General features: G+C 35.1%; 1 protein-coding gene across 2 annotated transcripts in view; it reads right to left on the reverse strand.

Annotated features, from left to right (window-relative positions):
- Positions 1-9296, reverse strand: part of sufu (suppressor of fused homolog (Drosophila)) — an 11722-nt gene extending 2426 nt beyond the window's left edge. Inside the window, exons 1-10 of one of the 2 annotated variants that reach the window (XM_016255513.1) lie at positions 8912-9296; positions 8522-8656; positions 8186-8322; positions 7260-7402; positions 6915-7000; positions 6495-6567; positions 5138-5291; positions 4904-5006; positions 991-1029; positions 443-577 (exon numbers count right to left, since the gene is read on the reverse strand). In XM_016255513.1, coding sequence (XP_016110999.1) covers positions 443-577; positions 991-1029; positions 4904-5006; positions 5138-5291; positions 6495-6567; positions 6915-7000; positions 7260-7402; positions 8186-8322; positions 8522-8656; positions 8912-9063 — 1157 coding nt within the window. In that variant the 5' untranslated portion in view covers positions 9064-9296. Of the gene's footprint in view, positions 1-442; positions 578-990; positions 1030-4903; positions 5007-5137; positions 5295-6494; positions 6568-6914; positions 7001-7259; positions 7403-8185; positions 8323-8521; positions 8657-8911 lie in introns of both variants that reach the window. The other variant, XM_016255512.1, reaches the window with a different exon arrangement.
- Positions 9297-24299: the final 15003 nt, after the last annotated feature.

Raw genomic sequence — 24299 nt, forward strand, 5'->3', positions numbered from 1 at the left:
TTTTTTTTTTCTCATTTTGTCTCTCATAGTTGAGGTATACCTATGATGAAAATTACAGGCCTCTCTCATCTTTTTAAGTGGGAGAACTTGCACAATTGGTGGCTGACTAAATACTTTTTTTCCCCACTGTATATCTGCTAATGTTTCATCAGGTTTCTTTTTACATTATGAATATGATGTATTTTTATGCATTATGACCAATCACAGGTTTCTGTTTATAGCAATGGCCAATGGCCAATCAGAGGTGTTTAGTCACCACTGAAAACGTTTGTTCTGCAGTATTTGACAAAGACTGCACAAAAATGCCCCTGGAAATTAACTGGAACTGAACTTAAATTGAATGAACAGAAAAGTTTATTTCCGACCCTGGTGGATTTCAAGAAAACGTATGACAAACAACCTTTAAGTACGCAAGCACACTCCCAACAGAGTTTTGCCCTACCTGAGGCACAGTGGGAGAAGAGTCCCAGACTCCTGGTTGAACTTCAGATGCACACTTTCCAGCTGTCGTGTTCGCACCAACTCATGAGGGACAATAGCAGCCGAACTCTCGCTCTCAAGACTGTCCTTACGGCTCCTGGGATAATAGAATAGGGGAAAAGATAAATAAGGAAAAAACAGAATGAGGGTGTCCAATTTGTGTCCAAGTGCCACATTTGAACTATATAAAAGTCATTGCATTAGATAACCACGTTGTAACTGTGTTCATCACATTAACTATGAACCTGATCCACTAATGTTGAAATACCAGAAATGTTCCAAATAATGATGTGCAATGATATTCATACATTTATAGCTTAAGTGCCTAAATATTTTTAAGAAAGAAATAGTGCAGTGTAGTGCAGAGTTTTGTTTCCATTTTGTTGTAACAAAAAGTAACTTGCAGACACTGTTCTGAACACCCATTTTCAAAGTGGAATAAAGAAGAATAGTCTCCATAGCCCATTTGTTGGAGAAATAGTTTCAGTTTCACTCGTAGTTGGCGCTTACCTTGATATCTGCTGGGTCTGGAAATGTCCAACTGATTGTCTATGGAGAAATTAGGGGCAGATTTGTACCACAGCGAAGTGAATGAATGCATTTACCACTACTGCCAAACGGCAAATCAATTTTATTCTTTCCAAAAGCCACTTACAAAAAAGTCAACTTTCCCTCTTTTAAGAGATTGGAATAGCTCCTTTAAATGCATCTACATATTTGTAATTCAGTTGCTACTGTAAGGCCTTTTAGGCACAAAATGTTGGACAGATGCATCAGTGGAGCAAGTGTGGCAAACACAGGGCGAGCAACTGATCAACAACTGACAAATAAATTCATGACACACTTAAGTGGTCTTGAAAGTTTGTCAGTTAAGTGTGCATAATGATAACTTGACTGCTTTATTAAATAACAGGAACAAATAAGTAAATAAATAAAATTGCATACAGGATTCAACTCCTTTTCATTATATCTGGTTCTGTTAATGGTTTTTAACTTGCACGGCTGCTGAATCTATTGTGCGAAACATACATTGCCGACCAAAGTAGTCAAATTCCCCAACTAATTATTCTTATGAGCTGGTTCTTTTTAGTAAAACAAAATATGTCTGAATCAATCGGAGGGGGTAAGTAAGTAAATTAATTACTTAATGAAACTGAAAGTCATTACTTTCATCATGACAAACTTGAAATTCAACACAACGACTTGATCACAAGTACTAAAGGAATTGTTAATGAAACTGGAATCGTTAAAAGGAATCTGAACCAGAACTGTTCAATTCTTTATGATTTTCAGTCAGTGCTGAAGCCTGAACTCCTTTTCCTCTCCATAAAGAAAGTATGTACAGAAGTGAAGTTCTTTATTACAAAACTGTCACTGTACATCACTTCAGTTCAGCATTATGTTTCTCATTCATCATGATTATTTGGAACAGGCAACACAACCAATTTCAGCAGGCAGTCAGGCTGAGCTCCAGGATGTGTGTCTGAATCTCTGGCTGGGCTACAAGTAGCAGGGGGCCGTGAGCAAAACAAGGGGGTGCAGACAACGGGATAGTGAGATTAACCCAGACAAGCCATGCACTGAGATGATCTGGATTGCACAGCGTTTAATGAGATGAGGATGGAGTGCTTAAAACGGTCACCCCAGCTAACTGCTACCATCACAGCCCTAATAACAAAAACTACAGGCAATGTCTAATAGCACAAATAATCATGGGTCTAAGGACAGTATAGCATAATACAGTACCCAATTCAAAAGCACATTTGTACTGGCAAGCTAATTTCATGAGCTAGTGACACTGCTGTACAATAGCAGGCCAGCTGGCAAGAGTCAGCACTCATGAGGACAAAGATTTAAGGGACAGGCTGTGTCTGAAACATACCTGCAGGTAATTATCCACATATTGGACAGGCTAGGCTTCTGAGCCGCTGTCAAACCAATAGTGATTTTGATATATAGTGGTTGAGTTGAACCAACCACAGTTCATTAAATTAATTCCTAACTCTGTTAAAAATTGCAGGACTGTTTAAAAGCCATTTTTTAACTGTGCACCAAATAGGGGTGGGCGACATGACTAAAACCTTATATAACAGTACTGCATCACATACAGTGGGTACGGAAAGTATTCAGACCCCCTTAAATTTTTCACTCTATGTTATATTGCAGCCATTTGCTAAAATCATTTAAGTTCATTTTTTTTTCCTCATTAATGTACACACAGCACCCCATATTGACAGAAAAACACAGCATTGTTGACATTTTTGCAGATTTATTAAAAAAGAAAAACTGAAATATCACATGGTCCTAAGTATTCAGACCCTTTGCTCAGTATTTAGTAGAAGCACCCTTTTGATCGAATACAGCCATGAGTCTTTTTGGGAAAGAGTTCATGATCAGTTAATTTTGCAGAGTTTTGCCACATTGCTTTCTTGCAGTATGCATTGGGTGTTTGGGTGCAGTATACATTGGATGTCTTAAGTATTCTTTTTTTTATGTCACCAAGTTAAATCGATGAATGCTGAAAACTTGTTTGATAATTACAAGCAGTCCTAATGAGTTTTCAGCAATAATAATATTAACAGGCTTATACACTAATTTATAGGGGTGGATACTGACACTGATTTCACAAACTGATTTGATTCTGATCTCAATTCGATATTGATTCATTTGGAATGGATGTATATCAGGTACAGAACTTATCGATGTTTTTGTAAGGAAAAAGTCTCTCAACTAAACTATACAATTATGTCAGTTGGTATATTGCCATAATATTAAAGGTTAAAATTAAAAGTCCAAACCATTAAATTCAATTGCTATTTAATTTGAGATAAAGTAAACAAAACTTAAAGGGGTCATATGATGCGATTTCATTTTTTACTTTCTCTTTGGAGTGTTACAAGCTCTTGGTGCATAAAGAAGATCTGTAAAGTTGCAAAGACTAAAGTCTCAAATCCAAAGAGATATTCTTTATAAAAGTTAAGAGTCAACCACGCCTACCTAAAATGGCTCATTCTAACACACCCCCACATACCAGCGTCACTACCTGGGAAGATTTGCATAACGCCACCCAGATGTTCACGCAAAGAAAGAAGGCGTAACTTTTATTCTCGCTGTAGTATTGTTGCCACCGCCATGTCGTGAAGGCGCTGTGTGTTTCGTTGTGAAAGCAAAACTACTTTGTTTGGTCTTCCAAAAGAGGACGATATCTGCTTCGTCATGCCTAGAGCTGATCCGTGCTGGTTGCTGAGGAAATACAACAACTTCACTGTGGACTCAACTTGTGGATCGCCGGATCGGCTTTCACAGTGGACGAAGCGGAGTCCAGCCCAGGGTCGTCACATGTGGTTGCTGCAAGCCTCCTTCGTCGAATCCGCCGGCTGCGCCGTTCTCAAGCCCACCGCCTCTGCTCACTCTAGGCCACCGCCACTCACTCAAGGCCACCGTGTGTGACACAGTGTTTCGTTGTGAAAGCGAAACTACTTTGTTTGGTCTTCCAAAAATGGACACGACTAGAAATCAGTGGTTAAGTTGTATTTAAAGCACTGTTCCAGAACAGTTCATTATGTTCTTTTTAGCAACATCATATGACCCCTTTAACTGAGTTTTCTATCTAAATTATCAAGCTGTGATTAAACGGCTTTCCTGAGGTAAATGTAACATTACATTGTTTACAAACTGTTTTATAGGCATCTTTCCGCAACTGAAACATGATAAATTTCATTATGTTTCTTGCAACATACCTTCTGATAATATTTCATGTTTATTCCGTGATATAGGCCTAACTACTACTAAAGCTGAAAAGATTATCGCTTAATCGATTGGGAGAAGAACATTACGTATATTGTTTAGTGCAAACATCAACTGAAAATAGCACAGACTGACAGATCGATCTTGAAATTTAAATATCACTATCGGTTTAAAATGAAGAAATCAATACTATTAATCCAGCCCTACCAACTTACACATCTGCGCAATCATGCGCACAACAGAAATGTCTGTGATGTTACACTGCTCAACCACTGCAAAAAATGGCAATGGCAGTAGACCTACATCACTTTTCATGATTCACAGCACCCATAGTCATAATCTCAATCACTTATGTGATTAATTGTGCAGCCCTGTGTGCTATAAACACTATGGAAAAATCTACCTGGTGACACACTTTTCACACTATGTATATACAGTCATAGTGCCCAGCCCTGGCACCAAACATCTTTTGTCTCCTAGCCATAAACCATAATGATGCCATCCTGTCCTGAACAGGTGGCACAGCAAACCAAAGCAGTTTGGTGTCCTGAAACAAACTTTTCAACCTGCTACTTCCAGAATTAAGGTCACAGCACTGGGTAAACCATTCTTCCGCTTGACCAGTATAAATCACACTGTCCTGAAGCTTTGATTGTCATGAAAGGGCAGGACTTACTGTGGCCGGTCGTGACTGTGCTTCTGACTGCTGATGGGAGGCAGGACAGACTTGCTGTTAATCTCCAGTCCTTTCCTCAGGGCTTCTCTAATCTGTTCAGTGTCTGTATGAACAACACACAAATACTCATGACAATGTGACAGTAATTTGAGCCAATACAAAATCTCTGAAGCATACAGAGTTTGGTGTCTTATTTTTTTCAATCGGGCTGCGCTTGTCCTTAGCATCCCTCACCTTTGTCGGACAGCCTGCGTGGCTGTGACCCAATGCAAATGCTCCTGCTGTCGTCCTCATCCTCGGGAGGTCGGCTCAAGTCATCCCAGGCGCACTTGGCACTGACCCCGCTCAGGTTAGAGCCGTCCGTCTCTATACCCTTATCCACTCGTTCCTGCTTGGGATGAGCAATCAACACACGCACTAATCAGCAGGAGATCAGCATGGCTGGACATGTGTCCGTCTCAGCGCAGAGAGCGAGGGGGCAGAGGACTAACAGCAGGTGGAGGTGTTGAGTTTAACAGCCACAGACTTAATTACACTCCATCTTTTCCCATCACTCCTGAAGCATCACAGTATGTGCTATAACAGATGACCTTAATCGCCAGAAATGATTATCATTCATTACTTGAGAGATGTAGAATGTGTTTAAAAAAAATAGAGTGGGGGATAAATATGCACAGGAAATGACAAGTTTAGCTTGGATACACAAAAGTATCTTAACACAGTTAACAAGGGCCTACATTTAAAGGAATAATTCAAAGAAACACTAGCAATTGCACTATTAAATTTCTGGCTGATACAGATAAGCAAACAATTATTGTTATGTTATGGTTAATAACCAATATAACCAATGAATGACTGATATTAAAATTCCAAACCATTTTCTCTAAATAGATAAAACACCCAAAACAGTAACATAAAACAAAAAAAGCAGATTTAGGCATCAGTACACAATGTCATGTACAGTACGATAATGGATATTCATTTTGAGATCTGCTAAAGATTGCATTTAACAGTGTTATAAAATTAGTGTTTCAAAAGATAACTAAGTGATGACGAAAATGTTTGTGCAAAAAAAAATTATACTTATTAGAATACATCCAATAAAAATGGTTCCTGAGAACCAAATCAGCATATTAGAATTATTTCTGAAGGATCATGTGACACTGAGGATGAAGTAAAGATGATGTTGAAAATACTGCTTTGGAATAAAATATACTGTTATTTTACTGTATTTATGACACTTCTTTCCAAAACAATAACATTTTTACCAACCTCATACTAGCATAATACTCGATATCGACCGACGTATATATAATGATAATTTTTACCGAAATACTAAAGTTACATTTGTGTGAGGAGCAGACCGAAATATCATTTAAAATCATCTTTAAAGGAAGAGTTTGAGCAAATAACCATGAACAGTCGTCATATATGGTAAAGAGGAACATGTAAATTTTTCAAAATTCGTGTTCCACACAATAAAAAAAAAAACAGCAAGCCATTTAGCAACAATATCAGGGTAAATAATACAAGCATTTTCATGTGGATGATCTGTTCCTTTCAACAACATGCAAACTTCAGAAAGCCTTACTTGCAAGTGTGGATCAATGTCAAATATAGTTTCCCCTCTTCTCATATCAGTGATTAACCATGGACCCCCAGCACTGCAAACAAAACAGCAGACGAAACAAGACCCAATTCAGAATGAATGAATGAAAAACAAAAACAGCACAAAGCACCTCAGAGCAAATGAAAGCTCCTGGCCCACTTAGTGGAAAAGAAACATCATTTAGAAACATGACACACATATTCTTACATTTGCTTACAGTAACACAAACTTATAACTTCACCCCTCCATAAATGCCACAGAGACAAAGTAATATATCAAGGGCATTAATTTAGTTTCTCAGCTGGTTAAATCAGTCCTGCAGTTTCTTTAACGTAGTTTTCCCACCAATTGAGCACGAGCATGTCCTTGGCCTGTCTCATGTCTGGCTGTGGGATTACTCACATGTGCACTCCTCTCAGCAGGTCCAGAATGCCTTGACCGTTCCACTGCTGCGCTGCCTGCAGCTCCTCTGTGCAAACACCCACAATCTGATGAGCACAGAAGGAAAAACTTAATTTACACCAATCAGAAGGAGACACATGCATAAGAGGACAAGGTTAATAAACGTAATGTCTTAAGGTTATTTCAAATATACAGTGGGGCTCAGCTGAACATAAATGGCTATATAAACATGTCTGAAACCGACCTCAAAGGGTAAAGAAACAGATAAGAAAACGAAATAAATTTGATTTTATATTAGTCTACAGTCAACAACTATTTTGAAACTGCTGGCTTGTTGTGCCTGACCTGAAGGAAGCTGATGTGACCAAAGGGGGTCTGCATGGGCTGCATCTGAGGGTCCTCTGTGAGCAGCATATGCTGGATTCTAGACTCGCTGTTGTCCAACGGACTGTGCCACGAAATGTGATCACCGCTACAGAATGTGTTTTCTGTTGCAGAGCAAATGATTTGTCTGAGAGGTTGCATACTTTCATGAGAGTAATATTTAATATTGAAATTAAGTATAATTTTAATTTTGACAACTCTAATATATTGCACACAGTACATGCAATAGAGTACATACATAGATACCTGCTCTGGGACAAATCTGCAATTTTCACACTAAAACACTAAAACAAGTTTGTTTGTACTTCAAATAAAAAAGCTACTAAAATAAAGCAGAAAGCTAAATACAGTCTGCACATATTTAGATGCGTGATTCCACATGCTGCACCTTATATCACTCAGTTGGATTCGCAGGTCTTATTATATTAAACTGGCAGGCGAAAACAAAATCTGGATTTTAGGTTTGATCTGAAGTGCAAGAATATAAGGAAAAAGGATATTTTTTGCAGTTTCTCTTTATCCTGAGATACCACTGTACTTCTTTAGAAATCCTTTTCAACTTGATTATATTATAGTTTTACAGTTATACAAAGCCAAACTTTATTTCAAGGCTTTATTTTACATTTGCGTGTCCCACTCAAGCTTGATTATTACAACGGTAAGACAGTAAAAAAAGTGTAGATTAAAAGCATAAATGGCTCATACTATCAGGCTGAGAAATAATGATCATGAAAAACTACATTTTTACCATTTACACCATATATTAAATGACTTTAAATCTGTTCAAGCTGAAAACAACAGCTGCTACATTGTTTTGAAATCACAGAAGGAATGCTTCCAGGAATTATAAAACTCCTACCACTAAAGAGTGGGGGCAGGTACAGTACCTGATTGAAACACATATCTAGCCAAGCCTTGCATGAGCTCAGCTGGCCAGGTAGGGGGTGCCGTCTCTCCTGCTTCTCTCTTCAGGCGAAATGTGAGCTCAAAACCAAAACCACTTGGGCCCTCTTGACCTGTGAATCTACAAAGAAGCAGAATACAGCTAAAGTGCAATCCCTGCCAACATACATCAACACAACTCTTCACATAAAATTCATTCAACTGCTGAAACTTGAATACACCATGTAAATATGAATATATGTTGAACTAAACTAGCTGGGTATTGCTGTAACAACATTGTCATGTAATGAAACATTTATCTCATAATCTGTCATTCTTACTCATGAACTCTGTTGTCCCCATACAAGTCACTAAGACCCAGGCTGACATAGTGCCAGTGTTCTGGCACATCTTGTCCAGGACATCCCAAGTTTCTGTACATACTAATGTAGTCCAGAGGATCTGGACCCCCTAACCTGAAAAGAGGATTATGGGAGGAAAAAGTGAGTCACTGGTTGAAAAGTACACTTGAAAATGTGTTATTTGCCAATTAATAATGCTTCTGCTGACTGAAATTTGATTTTCATCTTTGATCACCACTCAGTGTTTTAATAGTACAAACTAAGTTAGTTCTGAAATAGTTCTATGAATAAAATCCAGTTTTACTGAACTTGTTTTTATGCGTGTATGTCAAGCAACAACATAAAATAGGAATGCTTCAGACGTCTCACCAATACTTCACAATGGCTGTGACTTGCAGCGGGTTCGCCTGATCGGGATACAGACGCCTGCATTCTCCATAAATGGCCTGCAATCCCGGGGGAAAGATCGAGGCGAGGCCGAGGTGCGCTGCTGCTCCGCTGCTAGGCCGCATCTCATCCATCCCCACACGGCCGCACCAAACAGGGGGAAAAGTTGTCGGAAAAAAGGGTCTTCTTGAAAACTTGCGGTTAAATCACTGATATTGTAAAAACGATTTGTAACACTTTCACCCTACGTTTAGCCCCTGTTGCAGTTTTTCCACTGTGGTTGGTTTGATGTCCAGAAAGGGGACGTGGCTAACGCTTTGATTGACACTTGCTCCACCCAATCAGAACAGGCGTTAGAAAGAAAGGACATGAGAGTCGCAATGCGATTGGACGCATGTATTATGATCAATGAATTTGTTAGTTGTTGATCCATGTGGAGGTGTGGCTCAGTGTCCATAAACGTATTTCTTACTTTTGCGCCCTTTAGAGATGAAATTGACAATTTTATAATGTATTATGTCTTCCAATTCAATACATTTCAATAGCTTCTGTTAACATTCCAATCACTTCCATAGACACAATATATATATATATATATATTTATTAACAATATCAGGAAGAAACAGGTAAACATTAGAACAAGAACATAATGAGGGGATACAGTAAACATTCAAAGGTAATTAAATGAGTGAAAATAAATAAATTAATTAATTAATTAATTTAAAAAAGAAAAGAAAAACCAATAATACATTTTATACAGTCATACTGTTATACAATCATTTTACAATCATAAAAGTTACAACTTATTTATGATTTTTTTTTTTTACATAAACATAAGATTGGATGTTTTAAGGCTTTTTTATTAGAGGAGATTCTTTGAAGTGATGAGTAAAGCAAAAGTAGGCTAAATCAGAAGTGAATATTTTAGAGTTAGGTTTAAAGTTAAGGCATCTCGCTTTGTGAATGTGGAATTTTCCCATCATACAAATAAAGTCCAGGGCATCCTCTAGCTCCCTGTTGTCAGAAACCACAGAATGAAAGAGAACCTTAACTGCAGAAATGTTACATAGACGAAAGATTACGAGAAGTAAAGATGCCGAAATTTGAAGGCAGAATTGTTTAGTATACGGACAGAAATAGAATAAATGTGAGAGAGATTCTTCCTCTTCTTGGCAGAAAGAGCCGAGTGGAGAAAGATTTTGTATGAATCTACTTAAATATTTGTTGCAGGGGTAATAACGATGAATCATTTTAAAATGAACATCTTTTATTTTATGATTAAACGAAACTATTTAAAAATTAGTTTGGCACTATCCATACCTTCTGAAAATTAACATTTGGATAAAGTACCAACCACTTTCCAAAAGCTTTAAAAGATGAAGCATTATTAGCAGTAATAAAGTTTCTCAAAAATGTGTTTGTACACTTATTATCCATAATATTAACCCCTTGAATAAATAGTTGAGGGATAATTAATAAACTAAAATTACAATATATTTTATAAGACTTCATTAACAATAACAACTTTAGGAGGATTGGAATTTGTAAGAATAGTATAATCCCGTTTTGAAGCATTTCTCCCATATTTATTAATAAAATCAACATAAGCATAAAAATGTCCACTGTTGCTTATTAAATCTGAGATAAACACAATGCCCTTGGAGAACCAATCAGGGAAGAAAACAGATTTACGAGCTGATAAAACATACTGATTATTCCAAATAATATGAGGGGGGAAATTATCTTTAAAGATTAGCTTCCACGAGTCTAAAGCTTGCTTATGGACTTTTGAAAACTTCATAGGGAGTCTTGGACTTAAAATCACAAGAAAGCAAAAACTGTAGGCTATTTCCACATCTCTTGAAAACACAATCATTTGTTGAATTTTTGTTTTTGCCCACCACGCACACATAAGTAGATTAATATATTATAATTTTAAATTAAACTAAAAAAATGTTAGTTTTTATGGACTTTTGAAAACTTCATAGGGAGTCTTGGACTTAAAATCACAAGAAAGCAAAAACTGTAGGCTATTTCCACATCTCTTGAAAACACAATCATTTGTTGAATTTTTGTTTTTGCCCACCACGCACACATAAGTAGATTAATATATTATAATTTTAAATTAAACTAAAAAAATGTTAGTTTCCCCCAGAAAAAATATCTATTTTTCATTTCATTTGAGTTTTTGTATTCTTTTTTTTTACTGTTTCAATCATTTACTGCTAATAGGATACTTACAATTAATTTTTTCACATGCCAGAGATTTCAGTAATTTATCTATTTGTTTCAAATATATATTTCATTTTAAGCCGAAATGTGTGAATCTACTAACTGTACTTTCCAAAGTACATAAAGGTTTAGTGCCACCTGCTGGACAGACTATTGACTGCACATGCGCCTGGACCTTATGTTATACAAAAATGTAAGATAATATAAGATGAAACCATCATAATTAACAGGATGAATTATATCTCATTCTTGTTTTATGAATGTTTTGTGTTTTTAGATTTATATCTTGTCCTTGGTTTATTCAAAGAAAAGATCATAAGTCATAAGTTCTGGAAAGTGATGTAATGACACTAATGCTTCATTTCCACAAATGAAACACCTACAGCAGTCAGAGAGGTCAATTGATGGCCTCATGTGGTTTATTAGTCATTGCTGATGTTAAAAGCATTTTTTTAAATTCTGTTTTACTGTAATATCCTTTAGCAATGTATCCTTATGTTGACACTATATATAGTTGTCTTGGCATCATCCATCTGGTATAGTGTTTTGCCAGAGTTTTATTTAGTATATTTTGTCTTTATGCATCATAAGAATAAGCTTATGACCAAAATTATATTAGAAAAAATTCAGAGATTAACAACAATTTCTCTAGAAAATCAGCTATGATGCAGCTTGTCAGAACAGATTATTTATGCTCAGTATACCAGGCCTGTTTACGCCAATTAAGACTGATAAGATGTTTAGGCTACATGTTGATGTTACGTGGTGCTTGGATACCAAAACTCTTTGTTATACTATTTGCTGCAAGAGATGCAGTAGGCAATTACTTGGTTTTCATTGTTTCACTTTAAATTAAATTCTTAATTATATGAAAAATATGCCTCAATTCATGGCTGCTTCAATAACTAGAAAAATATCCTGTACATTTATGTACAGAGTTGCTGAAATTTACACATAATGCTTATAATTTTTCATGACTTTCTGTAGAACTGTTTGTACATTACACAGTTTGTTTTTACAGGATAAGGTTACACCGTTTATTTATTTGTTGTTGTTGTGTAATTTTGTCTTCTTAAATTACATAATCACACTGGGTTCTTACTAATACTCCAATTGTGACCCTGGAGCACAAAACCAGTCTTATGTCGCTGGGGTATATTTGTAGAAATAGCCAAAAAAAACATTGTATGGGTTAAAATTATCAATTTTTCTTTTATGCCAAAAATGATTAGGATATTAACTATAGATAAATGTCCACTGTTGCTTATTAAATCTGAGATAAACACAATGCCCTTGGAGAACCAATCAGGGAAGAAAACAGATTTACGAGCTGATAAAACATACTGATTATTCCAAATAATATGAGGGGGGAAATTATCTTTAAAGATTAGCTTCCACGAGTCTAAAGCTTGCTTATGGACTTTTGAAAACTTCATAGGGAGTCTTGGACTTAAAATCACAAGAAAGCAAAAACTGTAGGCTATTTCCACATCTCTTGAAAACACAATCATTTGTTGAATTTTTGTTTTTGCCCACCACGCACACATAAGTAGATTAATATATTATAATTTTAAATTAAACTAAAAAAATGTTAGTTTTCCGCAGAAAAAAAATATATTTTTCATTTCATTTGAGGTTTTGTATTCTTTTTTTTTACTGTTTCAATCATTTACTGCTAATAGGATACTTACAATTAATTTTTTCACATGCCAGAGATTTCAGTAATTTATCTATTTGTTTCAAATATATATTTCATTTTAAGCCGAAATGTGTGAATCTACTAACTGTACTTTCCAAAGTACATAAAGGTTTAGTGCCACCTGCTGGACAGACTATTGACTGCACATGCGCCTGGACCTTATGTTATACAAAAATGTAAGATAATATAAGATGAAACCATCATAATTAACAGGATGAATTATATCTCATTCTTGTTTTATGAATGTTTTGTGTTTTTAGATTTATATCTTGTCCTTGGTTTATTCAAAGAAAAGATCATAAGTCATAAGTTCTGGAAAGTGATGTAATGACACTAATGCTTCATTTCCACAAATGAAACACCTACAGCAGTCAGAGAGGTCAATTGATGGCCTCATGTGGTTTATTAGTCATTGCTGATGTTAAAAGCATTTTTTTAAATTCTGTTTTACTGTAATATCCTTTAGCAATGTATCCTTATGTTGACACTATATATAGTTGTCTTGGCATCATCCATCTGGTATAGTGTTTTGCCAGAGTTTTATTTAGTATATTTTGTCTTTATGCATCATAAGAATAAGCTTATGACCAAAATTATATTAGAAAAAATTCAGAGATTAACAACAATTTCTCTAGAAAATCAGCTATGATGCAGCTTGTCAGAACAGATTATTTATGCTCAGTATACCAGGCCTGTTTACGCCAATTAAGACTGATAAGATGTTTAGGCTACATGTTGATGTTACGTGGTGCTTGGATACCAAAACTCTTTGTTATACTATTTGCTGCAAGAGATGCAGTAGGCAATTACTTGGTTTTCATTGTTTCACTTTAAATTAAATTCTTAATTATATGAAAAATATGCCTCAATTCATGGCTGCTTCAATAACTAGAAAAATATCCTGTACATTTATGTACAGAGTTGCTGAAATTTACACATAATGCTTATAATTTTTCATGACTTTCTGTAGAACTGTTTGTACATTACACAGTTTGTTTTTACAGGATAAGGTTACACCGTTTATTTATTTGTTGTTGTTGTGTAATTTTGTCTTCTTAAATTACATAATCACACTGGGTTCTTACTAATACTCCAATTGTGACCCTGGAGCACAAAACCAGTCTTATGTCGCTGGGGTATATTTGTAGAAATAGCCAAAAAAAACATTGTATGGGTTAAAATTATCAATTTTTCTTTTATGCCAAAAATGATTAGGATATTAACTATAGATCATGTTCCATGAAGATATTTAGTAAATTTCCTACTGTAAATATATTAAAACTTCATTTTTTATTAGTAATATGCATTGCTAAGAACTTCATTTGGACAACTTTAAAGGAGATTTTCTCAGTATTTTGATTTTTTTTGCACCCTCAGATTACAGATTTTAAAATAGTTTTATCTCGGCCAAATATTGTCCTATCCTAACAAACCATACATCAATGGAGAGCTTATTTATTCAGATTTCAGATGATGTATAAATCTCAATTTCGAGAAATTGACCCTTATGACTGGTTTTGTGGTCCAGGGTCACAATTATGTTTTTCTGTGTGTATTTTGTTTGATTATGTTTTAAAATTGTGTTCTTTTATTCAGACAATACCCTGAATTGTTCTGCTTGTGGGATTTATTGATTTATTCAATCCATGCAGTTATATAATGAGCATATTTTATCCAAACTTTTTATCATCCAAGATTTTCCATGTACACTTTGGCTCCTCACTGGTACTCTGACTGGATGACTCGAGGCCACTTCTTGCCAGTTTACAGTCATATGCCGGGACCAGTGACCCTTTACACACAGAGCATCCAGAGAGATCAAGACACAGCTGAGCATATAGAGTACCACCATTTCTATGGACCAAAGCAAAAAGTTTATTTTAATCCTATTTGGTACCATCAATCAAGAGTGCTTCCTCTGCCAAATGTTGCTCCAAAACAAGCCCCAGGATTCAGTCACCATGAGATGCCCAGTGAAGCATGGCCGGAAGGGTTCAGAGGGGAGCTGCATGCGCTGGGGGAAACTCCAGAGAGTGTTCGGCGTAAACTGAGAGCTTCCAGACTTTGTGAAAGAGGATCTGAGGTGGGTGTATGGCACTTACCCCAGCAGGTAATCTGTGAGGATCAGCTATCAGAACGGGGAGTTTTTAGTGTGAGGGAACCCTCATGTGGGTGAACAACAGGAATATATGGTAGAAAAGAAGGTGCTGCGAAAGGAGACAAGTCTTCCAGAGGGGCATAGTGTGAGGGAAATAAAAGAGAATAAAAAGAAGACGAAAAACAATATGACTATATTGCTGTAATGTTTATGTTTAGCGCTATCTACTGTCAGTTGAGATAAAAAAAAGAGTGATTAGAGAGTATATAAGACAAATCTAGTGTGTAAACAACAATGAATGAAGTTTGGGAAATGAAAATACGATAATATTGATGTACACAAAAAAATTTGGCGCATTTTTCACATGTCGTTTCAACATTTTTCACTTGGAAAGTGCTAGTAAAACAAAGGAATTGCTATAAAAACAAATAATTAAAAAGAAATGGCAAGTACCACATTAAATGAAACGTGAAATTTGAAAGTAGAAAAACTGAAATAGTTTTTTCTTGTGAAATGTACTTGAATGTTTTATTTAGAATTGAGAAAAATCTTTTTACACTGTAATATAGAATGATATTTACAAAATCCACTCCATTATAAATCTCATTTTATAATCTCAACGTTATTATACAGTATATAATGTAATATTATTTGTATGTAAATGGATGCATCACATTCTGACAGTGTTGATAGTTTTTGTTTACCCACAATTTAATTTGACACACTACAATTATTCATATTTACACATTGTAAACCTGATTTTTTAAAGTTGTAAATAAAACAAAGATTACTGAAGAAATTACTATTTTAGTTTTTCTACTTCTACTTTTGTGTTACTTTGCATTTCCTTGTAATTATTTATGAAATCTACTAGCAATTTCTGAGTTAAAATTGTTTCAAAGTAAATTCCACAATTTTATTTTTCAGTCAAACACACACACACGCAGTAATTATATTCACATCTTTAAAGTGTCCTTGATACTGATTAAAAAATCATGTATTTCTTTTGGATATGTGAAAAAAGAAACATTTTATAACCATATATTTGGTAATGTCAGCTGGGAAAAATATTCATTAATTTAATCTTCAACTAACACTAATACATAGCTTAAACTTATTATACATTTTGAAAACTACAACTGCAGTCAAAATATACATATAATTGCAAAAGCAAGTAACACTTCAGCAAAACAGTGGTGAAATGAGAACGCACTACTACACAAAATACCAGTATCTGAGTGATCGTAATGCATAAAAAGATCATAGATGTATAGACACCCCAAACTGTATTCAGATGGCCACTACCATTCTTATTGTCTCTGCGTTGAATGAGTGTTGACCAGATCATTATGATATTCATACTGGTCATCATGAACAGTTGTCTTGTGAGGGTGTCCATTACTCCAGATTTCCAAGGAATTGATCCTGAGTCATTTGCTGGGAATAAGAGATAAGAAATGCCTGCGGTTATAGCGTGGGAGTCAGTGCATCATTTGCATAACGTCAGCTCACCACTGGCTTTACTGAAAAATCTGGCCATGTTTTCTGGCAATACATTTATATCCAACCCACAGACATACAAGTAAGATGAATCCACGTCATAAAAGGCACTCCTAAACATCTGACCTATGTTACTTATAAGTGCCCTGTACTTGAAAAACCACACGGAAGTAGTGGACAGACTTTGGTCATCTGATAAGCACACCCACAGTGTCAGATAAATGAGAGTGTGCATTTGAAATAATATGCACTGAATCATAAAAAAAATATATAAATAAATTAAAAACAGCCACAGAAGGTACTTTAAAAAAATCTGTGAATATTTATTGGAGAACACATAAAACATACATATCATAAAATATATCAAAAGTAAAGTATTAACCACTGACTAAGGCACTGTAACATAACATGAAGTAACTTGTATAACTTGTATATGTAACATATTGTATATAAGCACGCACAAATATAATTTAAATAATATAATTGTATATATAATATATATATATACACACAACTACATTGTATATATATATATATATATATATATATATATATCAAAATTCAATTCAATTTAAAAATTAAATAAATGAAATTCAATAGAATAGAATGTACACTTTATGAATGGAAATTATTTGATGTCTTTTTTGTAAATTTGTTTAGAAGACATTGAACACAATGCCAGAAGAACTGAGCCCATAGATGAACTCTTAATGAACACCATCTATGGAATTCAGTTCTCAAGGCTTAAGTGCTCAAGACAAACTTTGTCAGCATTTACTTAACATGAAAAACTTAACATTTCGTAATGATACAGATATGCTGTTGTCCATGGTGTGTTTTCAAATAGTTATATCTATTGCTTCGACTAAAGCTGTGTCCATTCAGTAACCCAAAGCTGAAAACTTCTCAAAGCTTAAAAAAATACATGAACAACCAAGCAGCCCTGTTCATTTGGCTGTTACAGAGTTCAAAACTTTTGATACATTTTTGCTGTTGTTGTTTTCCTTGAAAAAAGAGAAACACAGCTAATAAATTCATAGGTGTATCTCTGCGAAGGCCACAGGGTTAGTGACGTAATTCACCTCACGTTTTTGTCTCAATGTTATCTCCATCACATATTTGTTTAATGTTTGATCATTACTTAACTGCAGTGAAAAAGCATTGAACTTTATGTCCTTAACTGAGAACATGCCACACCTGAGGACTTTCAGGAAACTGTCTCTTCCCAATAAAGGGCACTGAACCAGTCAAACTGCCCTGATGGGTGCACAGTTGGAAACCCCCTCTGAAGTCCCAGAAATAGCTATTATTATTATTATTATTATTATTATTTATTTATTTTAATTTTTTTCTCACAATGCTCTGATGAACAGCACACCACATTTTGAATCGATATAAAAACTACATTTGTATAGGCTCACAGTTCAGACATTAGAAATCTCATGAAAACACAATAGAGATATGTTATAGATACATACAGTAAGATATTATTTTTACCCACCACACATCTCTCATAATTCATTAGACAAGTTTTACAAGTTTGTACATTTTTTTCTCCCAAAACACAAGTCATACTGAACATCCAAAACTTATCTGATAAGGAGAGAGGCACGATTATCCCAGCTCGTCAGGATCAACTTCATATCTTTCGTTCCTGTGCGTTTATGACTATCATGGATCAAGCCATTGCTTTAAAATCCACAATCCTTATTTGCCATTAGAGTCTCCAGTAACTCACATGTGAAGCCAGAGATGAGCGCTGTTCTTGTGGCCTCTGAATATATGACTTCTCTTTTCTCTCAGCTTAAATATCTCTCTCTCGCTCTCTTTCTGTTTTTATCTCCCTCTTACACTCACTCACTCACTCACTCCCTCATGCTCTTTCAGTACCGTAAGCCTGCAATCACTTCCCAGTAAGAAGGAAGCAGTGGGAGGGAGTCTCCCGCCCCCTCATAATGAATCAATACAAAGCGCTTCTGAGGAAAAACATCTCACACTGGTTCAGCCCTCAGTTCCCATAAAACAAAAAAGGGAAAAAGGGAGACGGAGAGAAAAAAAGGCTTGTCAGAGAGGGAACCAGGAATTCCCCTTATTGCAAAAGAGCAGTTTCATGACAAGAGCACAGTGACTTGGCAGAGACAGGCAGCAACGACGCTGCCCTGTTTCCATAAAGGAAATGGAAATGGCACATGTGGAATCTACATTTGCAATGTCATGTTTACATGTGCTGTAGTCTCTGACAAAAATAGTTAAAAAGTTGTCAATTGGAATTTTCTGCTGACTGATACATGTATATTGCATCATAATGAGGTGTGGTGTTAAAACCATGAATACAGTTGTTCCACTCCCCACACTACTTCCATCTATCGCTTACTGTAAAATGAAGTCATTGATCATTTCACACCCTCCTTACTGAAATACATAGTTTCATTGATGGCTCAGTATTTAAGCTGCCTGCTTGTGTGGATATGATGGTTGTTTTTCACTATTTTCATTTTGTATGTAAAGGAAACATCAGATCAGTTACTAATGTTGTGTTGGAAGAAATAATTTATTTATAGTGAAATGAGAACTTTTGGCATATGGTAACCTGCGGTTGTTACCTTAAATGGTTAGTGCATCCAAACACGAAAATTCTGTGATCCTTTAGCCTTTACCCTCATTTTGTTACAAACTTACTTCCATCGGTGGAACACAAGAGAAGAGATTTTTAAAAATCTCCCAGTGTTATTTGTTCATACAATATGGGGTCCAGTGTTTTTCTGGAACCATTGATATTAATTATATAGTCAAAAAAAATGTCTAGAAGATTTTTTGAAAGTAGTCATACAGTTTTGGAATGACACGAGGGTGAGTAAATGATGACTGAATTTTCATTTTGGGATGAATTATTGAGCTATTTCTACCTGATCCAACTCTTAAAATTTGATTTGTTAACTTATTATATTAATGTGCTAGCTTTGATGAACAAAATCAGTTAATTTACATATTAACCCACGAAGCACTTTTTTTTCCAGTGTACATTTAACCCACAATATGAACAAAAACAATTGTGTTTTTGCACTGCTCCAAATGATGACATGGAAAATATTCAGTATTTTTTTCTAAAAAAATATATGCCAGGATGGAAGATGATGTAAAAACGAAACCACCTTATTTATAAAGTCATTTTGAAATCTCTAAATAATTTGTAGGTTGTTGCTAAAAAAGGACACATACTAAGAAGGAGTGAGGATAGGGTCAAACCATCCATGTGCAATGACTTAAAAGCTGACGGCCACAATAAGAGAATCTACTTTCAGAGCAAATCCTTCTGCTGGTGGGATAAGTTGCAATTGACATTTTGCACAGACTTCAGAAACAGACCTGGCTTTCATGCTGCTGTTTGAACACAGGGGAAATTGGCTGCAAAGGTCACTGAGCCCATTTCCTCTCCCCCTTGCTCACAGAGACTCAGACCTTTACAGCACCCACTGCTTTTTGCCTGCAACATATTTTAATAGTTACCATTCTCAAACACTCAACGTGTGTGTTCTCCTTAGGTGAGGGCTATCCGAGGTCAGTGTTCGATGTATTTTCCTCCTCCATGTACAGTCTCTGGCGTGATGATGCCTTCCCAAAAACTGGTGTCACAGTTGAAACGCATGACTAAGAAGAAAGCGATGATTGCTGAAATTAGCAGAAGTGGACCTTGCCTTTATTTCCTGTAAACTGCTTGTGCAAAATCAGTAAGGTTAATACGGTGGCGGAAGTTCTAGTTATTATCTTTTTTAAACTTACAGTTGTCAGGCCATAGAAGAACTCATAAACTATCCTCTTTTAAAATCCTTTCACGAGTTGTTAAAATGCTATTCTTAGCTAGATTTGTTGTTAAATATGTCAGTTTACTTTATTTTGACAATTTTTTTATTACACAGCTTTCTTTGGAAATTCTTGTCTTAATCTCAGTGTACTTAATTCTTGTCAGCATCTTAATTTCAAAAGAACACTGTTAAAATTAAATAATAGAAGAACACTGGAAATATTTAGATGACTTTACAAAACTTATGTCAATTAAAAGTAATGTAAATTATGAAATTAAAAACATGATGTAAATTATAGTAAATTATGAGCGATTAAAAATAAATGTATTCATTTTATAGTTTTTTTAATGTATGATTTATTTTCTAGCGTTATTCAATATTTGCTTGTTTATTATGACTAAAGCTCACATGAATCCATCTAGACCATGACGCTACGGTGCCTTGGAAGTCTGACTAAAACCAGTTTCCTTAGAAGATTCCTTCACTAAAAAAAAATGCAAGCCGTACAGAAACAAATAAGCAGGTGTTGAAAATTCCCAAATAGGCTAAGTTTATACAGTATATTACACTGAGGAAATGTAGATGTAATGAATGTTTTATGTTTGATGCGAAGGGAGGGGAATGAGTAAGCAGAGAGTTTGGCAAACCAAGTGTTGTGCAGATGTTATTTGATTATTATCACGTATAGATCAGAGATGAATAAAATAACTAAAAAAAATACATTCAAAATTGGATAAAGTGATAAATGAAGGTTTAGACCATAAAAGAAGAAATTGAGTAAAATTGAGTACAAAAAAGAAGTTCTCAACAGTACCAGATTAGAGATCTTCTAACAATAGCTGACCATTTTGTTTGTGCTAAACAGAACCCTTTAGGTTCCAAAAAGAACCATGTGTACTACAGAATCTTAATGGTGTCATAAATAACCTTTTTCATAAATATTAGTTTTTATATTATTTATTATTAATATTGTGCTTTTTACCCCTCTACACGGCCTTTACCTGCTAGTCTCTATTAGGGTTTAACCTTTAAGGACTGTCAGAAAGTCATGCCAAATACATACATTTTTTTATTGACATGGAAAATTGTAGCATAAATAGATCAGAGATGAATAAAATAACAAAAAAAAATACATTCAAAATTGGATAAAGTGATAAATGAAGGTTTAGACCATAAAAGAAGAAATTGAGTAAAATTAAGTACAAAAAATAAGTTCTCAACAGTACCAGATTAGAGTTCTTTTAACAATAGCTGACCATTTTGTTTGTGCTAAACAGAACCCTTTAGGTTCCAAAAAGAACCATGTGTACTACAGAATCTTAATGGTGTCATAAATAACCTTTTTCATAAATATTAGTTTTTATATTATTTATTATTAATATTGTGCTTTTTACCCCTCTACACGGCCTTTACCTGCTAGTCTCTATTAGGGTTTAACCTTTAAGGACTGTCAGAAAGTCATGCCAAATACATACATTTTTTTATTGACATGGAAAATTGTAGCATAAAATGACAGTGCTATAACAAAAGTTATTGTCTGAATACATGAATTAATTATAATTGACACTGAACATGATGAATAGGTACATAAAGAAATAAAACATAAAATACAAACACAGAATAGATTCAATGAAGGCCTAGTTCCACTAAAATATCTTTACAGTCCTCGATGATACATTTCTGTCCATCATTATGTGTATTTTGAAATTAAGTGGCAGTTTCCCTCTTTAAATGATGTACACAAAAAAAGGAATACACAAACGAGTCACAGTGTGTCTATTCCATTTAAAAAAAAAAAGAAATTAAGTGTATGAAGGCCAAAATGGATGGAATGTGAGACCAGTGATAAACAGTGATAAAAAGTCATGGTATACCTTTAGCTTTTTTGTGACTGCATGTTCATGCATAAAACTACAACAATACGGATCATAAATATACACAAAAAAAAGGAATACACAAACGAGTCACAGTGTGCTATTCCATTTAAAAAAAAAAAGAAATTAAGTGTATGAAGGCCAAAATGGATGGAATGTGAGACCAGTGATAAACAGTGATAAAAAGTCATGGTATACCTTTAGCTTTTTTGTGACTGCATGTTCATGCATAAAACTACAACAATACGGATCATAAATTCAACATAGTGGAGAAGAGGAGAGGAGTATTCTCATCCGAGCTGGTCACACTTAGGCTACATATTCTGTTAAAAAAACTAAAAAGTGAAAAAAATATATATGATTAGGAAACCAGTAACTATTTGAAACCTGTGGAGAGTGTTGACGGTCTGTGTGAGCTCTAGTGAGTCAATAATGAGGAGGTTTTCAATGGATTATTTATTGATCTATTTGACAGTTACATGGGTCTAAGGACAGCAACAATTAACACTAAATAGTCTTTCTGAAAGAAAATAATTAAATATAATTTAATTAAAAGAACAGAAAGAAACACCACAAGTTCCTAGATGTAAACATATTAGAATATGACATAATGGAGAATGAAGAATCTATATACTGTAGTTACAATATAGTTTTTCTAATCTAAACTATGGTCTCAAAGTGGAGGCTGACGAAGCTGAAGAGATCAGATCTGAGGGAAAGTCTCTGGAGACTCCAGTCCAGCTGGTGGCGGAAATACACCATAAGTTGGGCTTGTCAACCGCCATTAAATCGTACAAGAAGAAGAAGAGTCTCTGAAAGACGGCAGTGCCGTAAACAGTAGGAGGCGGTAATGCGCTATTTTAGTTTGCGACCCGCTATTCAAACAACTACAGAAGAAGACGGGGAGGACAGGAAGTGTGTTTGCAGCTGACGGTAGTTTCTAACCAGTGTGCGGTCGTGACAGGTGTGGAAACTGTATTTTTCGAGGATGAATTGTGCTGAGGCGCTTTTGTTTTGAGACAAATAAGCCGCGAGCTGCCATGATGCTACAAACACAGACTGGAGGTGGGGTGCAACCGTCTTTAAAACTACACTGAGATGAAAAACGACGGTCCGTGTTATTTTCCCATCAACTACCTTTAAATCACGATTAAATTACTCTATATGTTAAGATAGTTTGCTAGTTTAAGCTGGTTTATGGTCTTTCAGTCTGCTACGCTGGTCTAGATGGTCTCCCAGGCTGTCTTAAACCGAAAAGTTCCCAAAATCCATTTAAAACCAGTCCGAGCAGGCCGAGAGACCATCTGAGACTGGTTTAAGATGTCTTAAGATCTGTCATTGTTTCTCTTCCCACAGTTTTCAGATTGGATCTACTGATTAGCCACACCAAACAATGTCCTTTCGTTTTCAAGAGGACCGCCAAACAGGAGCAGAATACAGGAGCAGAATATTGACAAATGTCATCATGTGACAGATGCTCTTTACAAAAATGGATACATAGTAGCTATATGCATTGGGCCCAAAAAGTATTTAGGCACTAACGCATTAAATTTTTTTTAAATGTATATAAAATTGTAGAAATTGTGGCATATATATATATATATATATATATACACACACACACAGAGTGCCATTCAAAAGTTTGGGATCAGTAAGATTTGTAATGTTTCTTATGTTCATCAAGGCTGCATGTATTTGATCAAAAATACAGAAAAAAGGGAATTGTTTCATGTCATACAACTGGAGAGGAATCGTTCCTTGGAGCCCAAATCTCTTCGGCAATTTCAAACTGTATGGCAACCCTTTGTGGATTTACTCAGCTGAATAATGTATTACTATTGTTCTCACTGTAGTTGAATTTACTCTAATAACCGAATTAAACCTTAAGATTATGATTTGATTATGTTAGACTTTCCCCACTTGTTGTTGCTGTAGTTTTTTGCTTTGTTTTGTATTGTTTTGTTGGGGTTGTTATGGTTGTATTGTTTGGTTTCCTTTGTACTCTTTTAGGTTAATATTATGTAAAACTATTTAAAGTAAAATATTTTAAAGGGGTCATATGATGTGATTTCAAGTTTTCCTTTCTCTTTGGAGTGTTAGCTCTTGGTGCATAAAGAAGATCTGTAAAGTTGCAAAGACTAAATCTCAAATCCAAAGAGATATT

This window comes from Sinocyclocheilus grahami, unplaced genomic scaffold (genome assembly GCF_001515645.1).
Source record: "Sinocyclocheilus grahami isolate Dianchi unplaced genomic scaffold, SAMN03320097.WGS_v1.1 scaffold1343.1, whole genome shotgun sequence".
In the NCBI taxonomy this organism is placed as follows: Eukaryota; Metazoa; Chordata; class Actinopteri; order Cypriniformes; family Cyprinidae; genus Sinocyclocheilus; species Sinocyclocheilus grahami.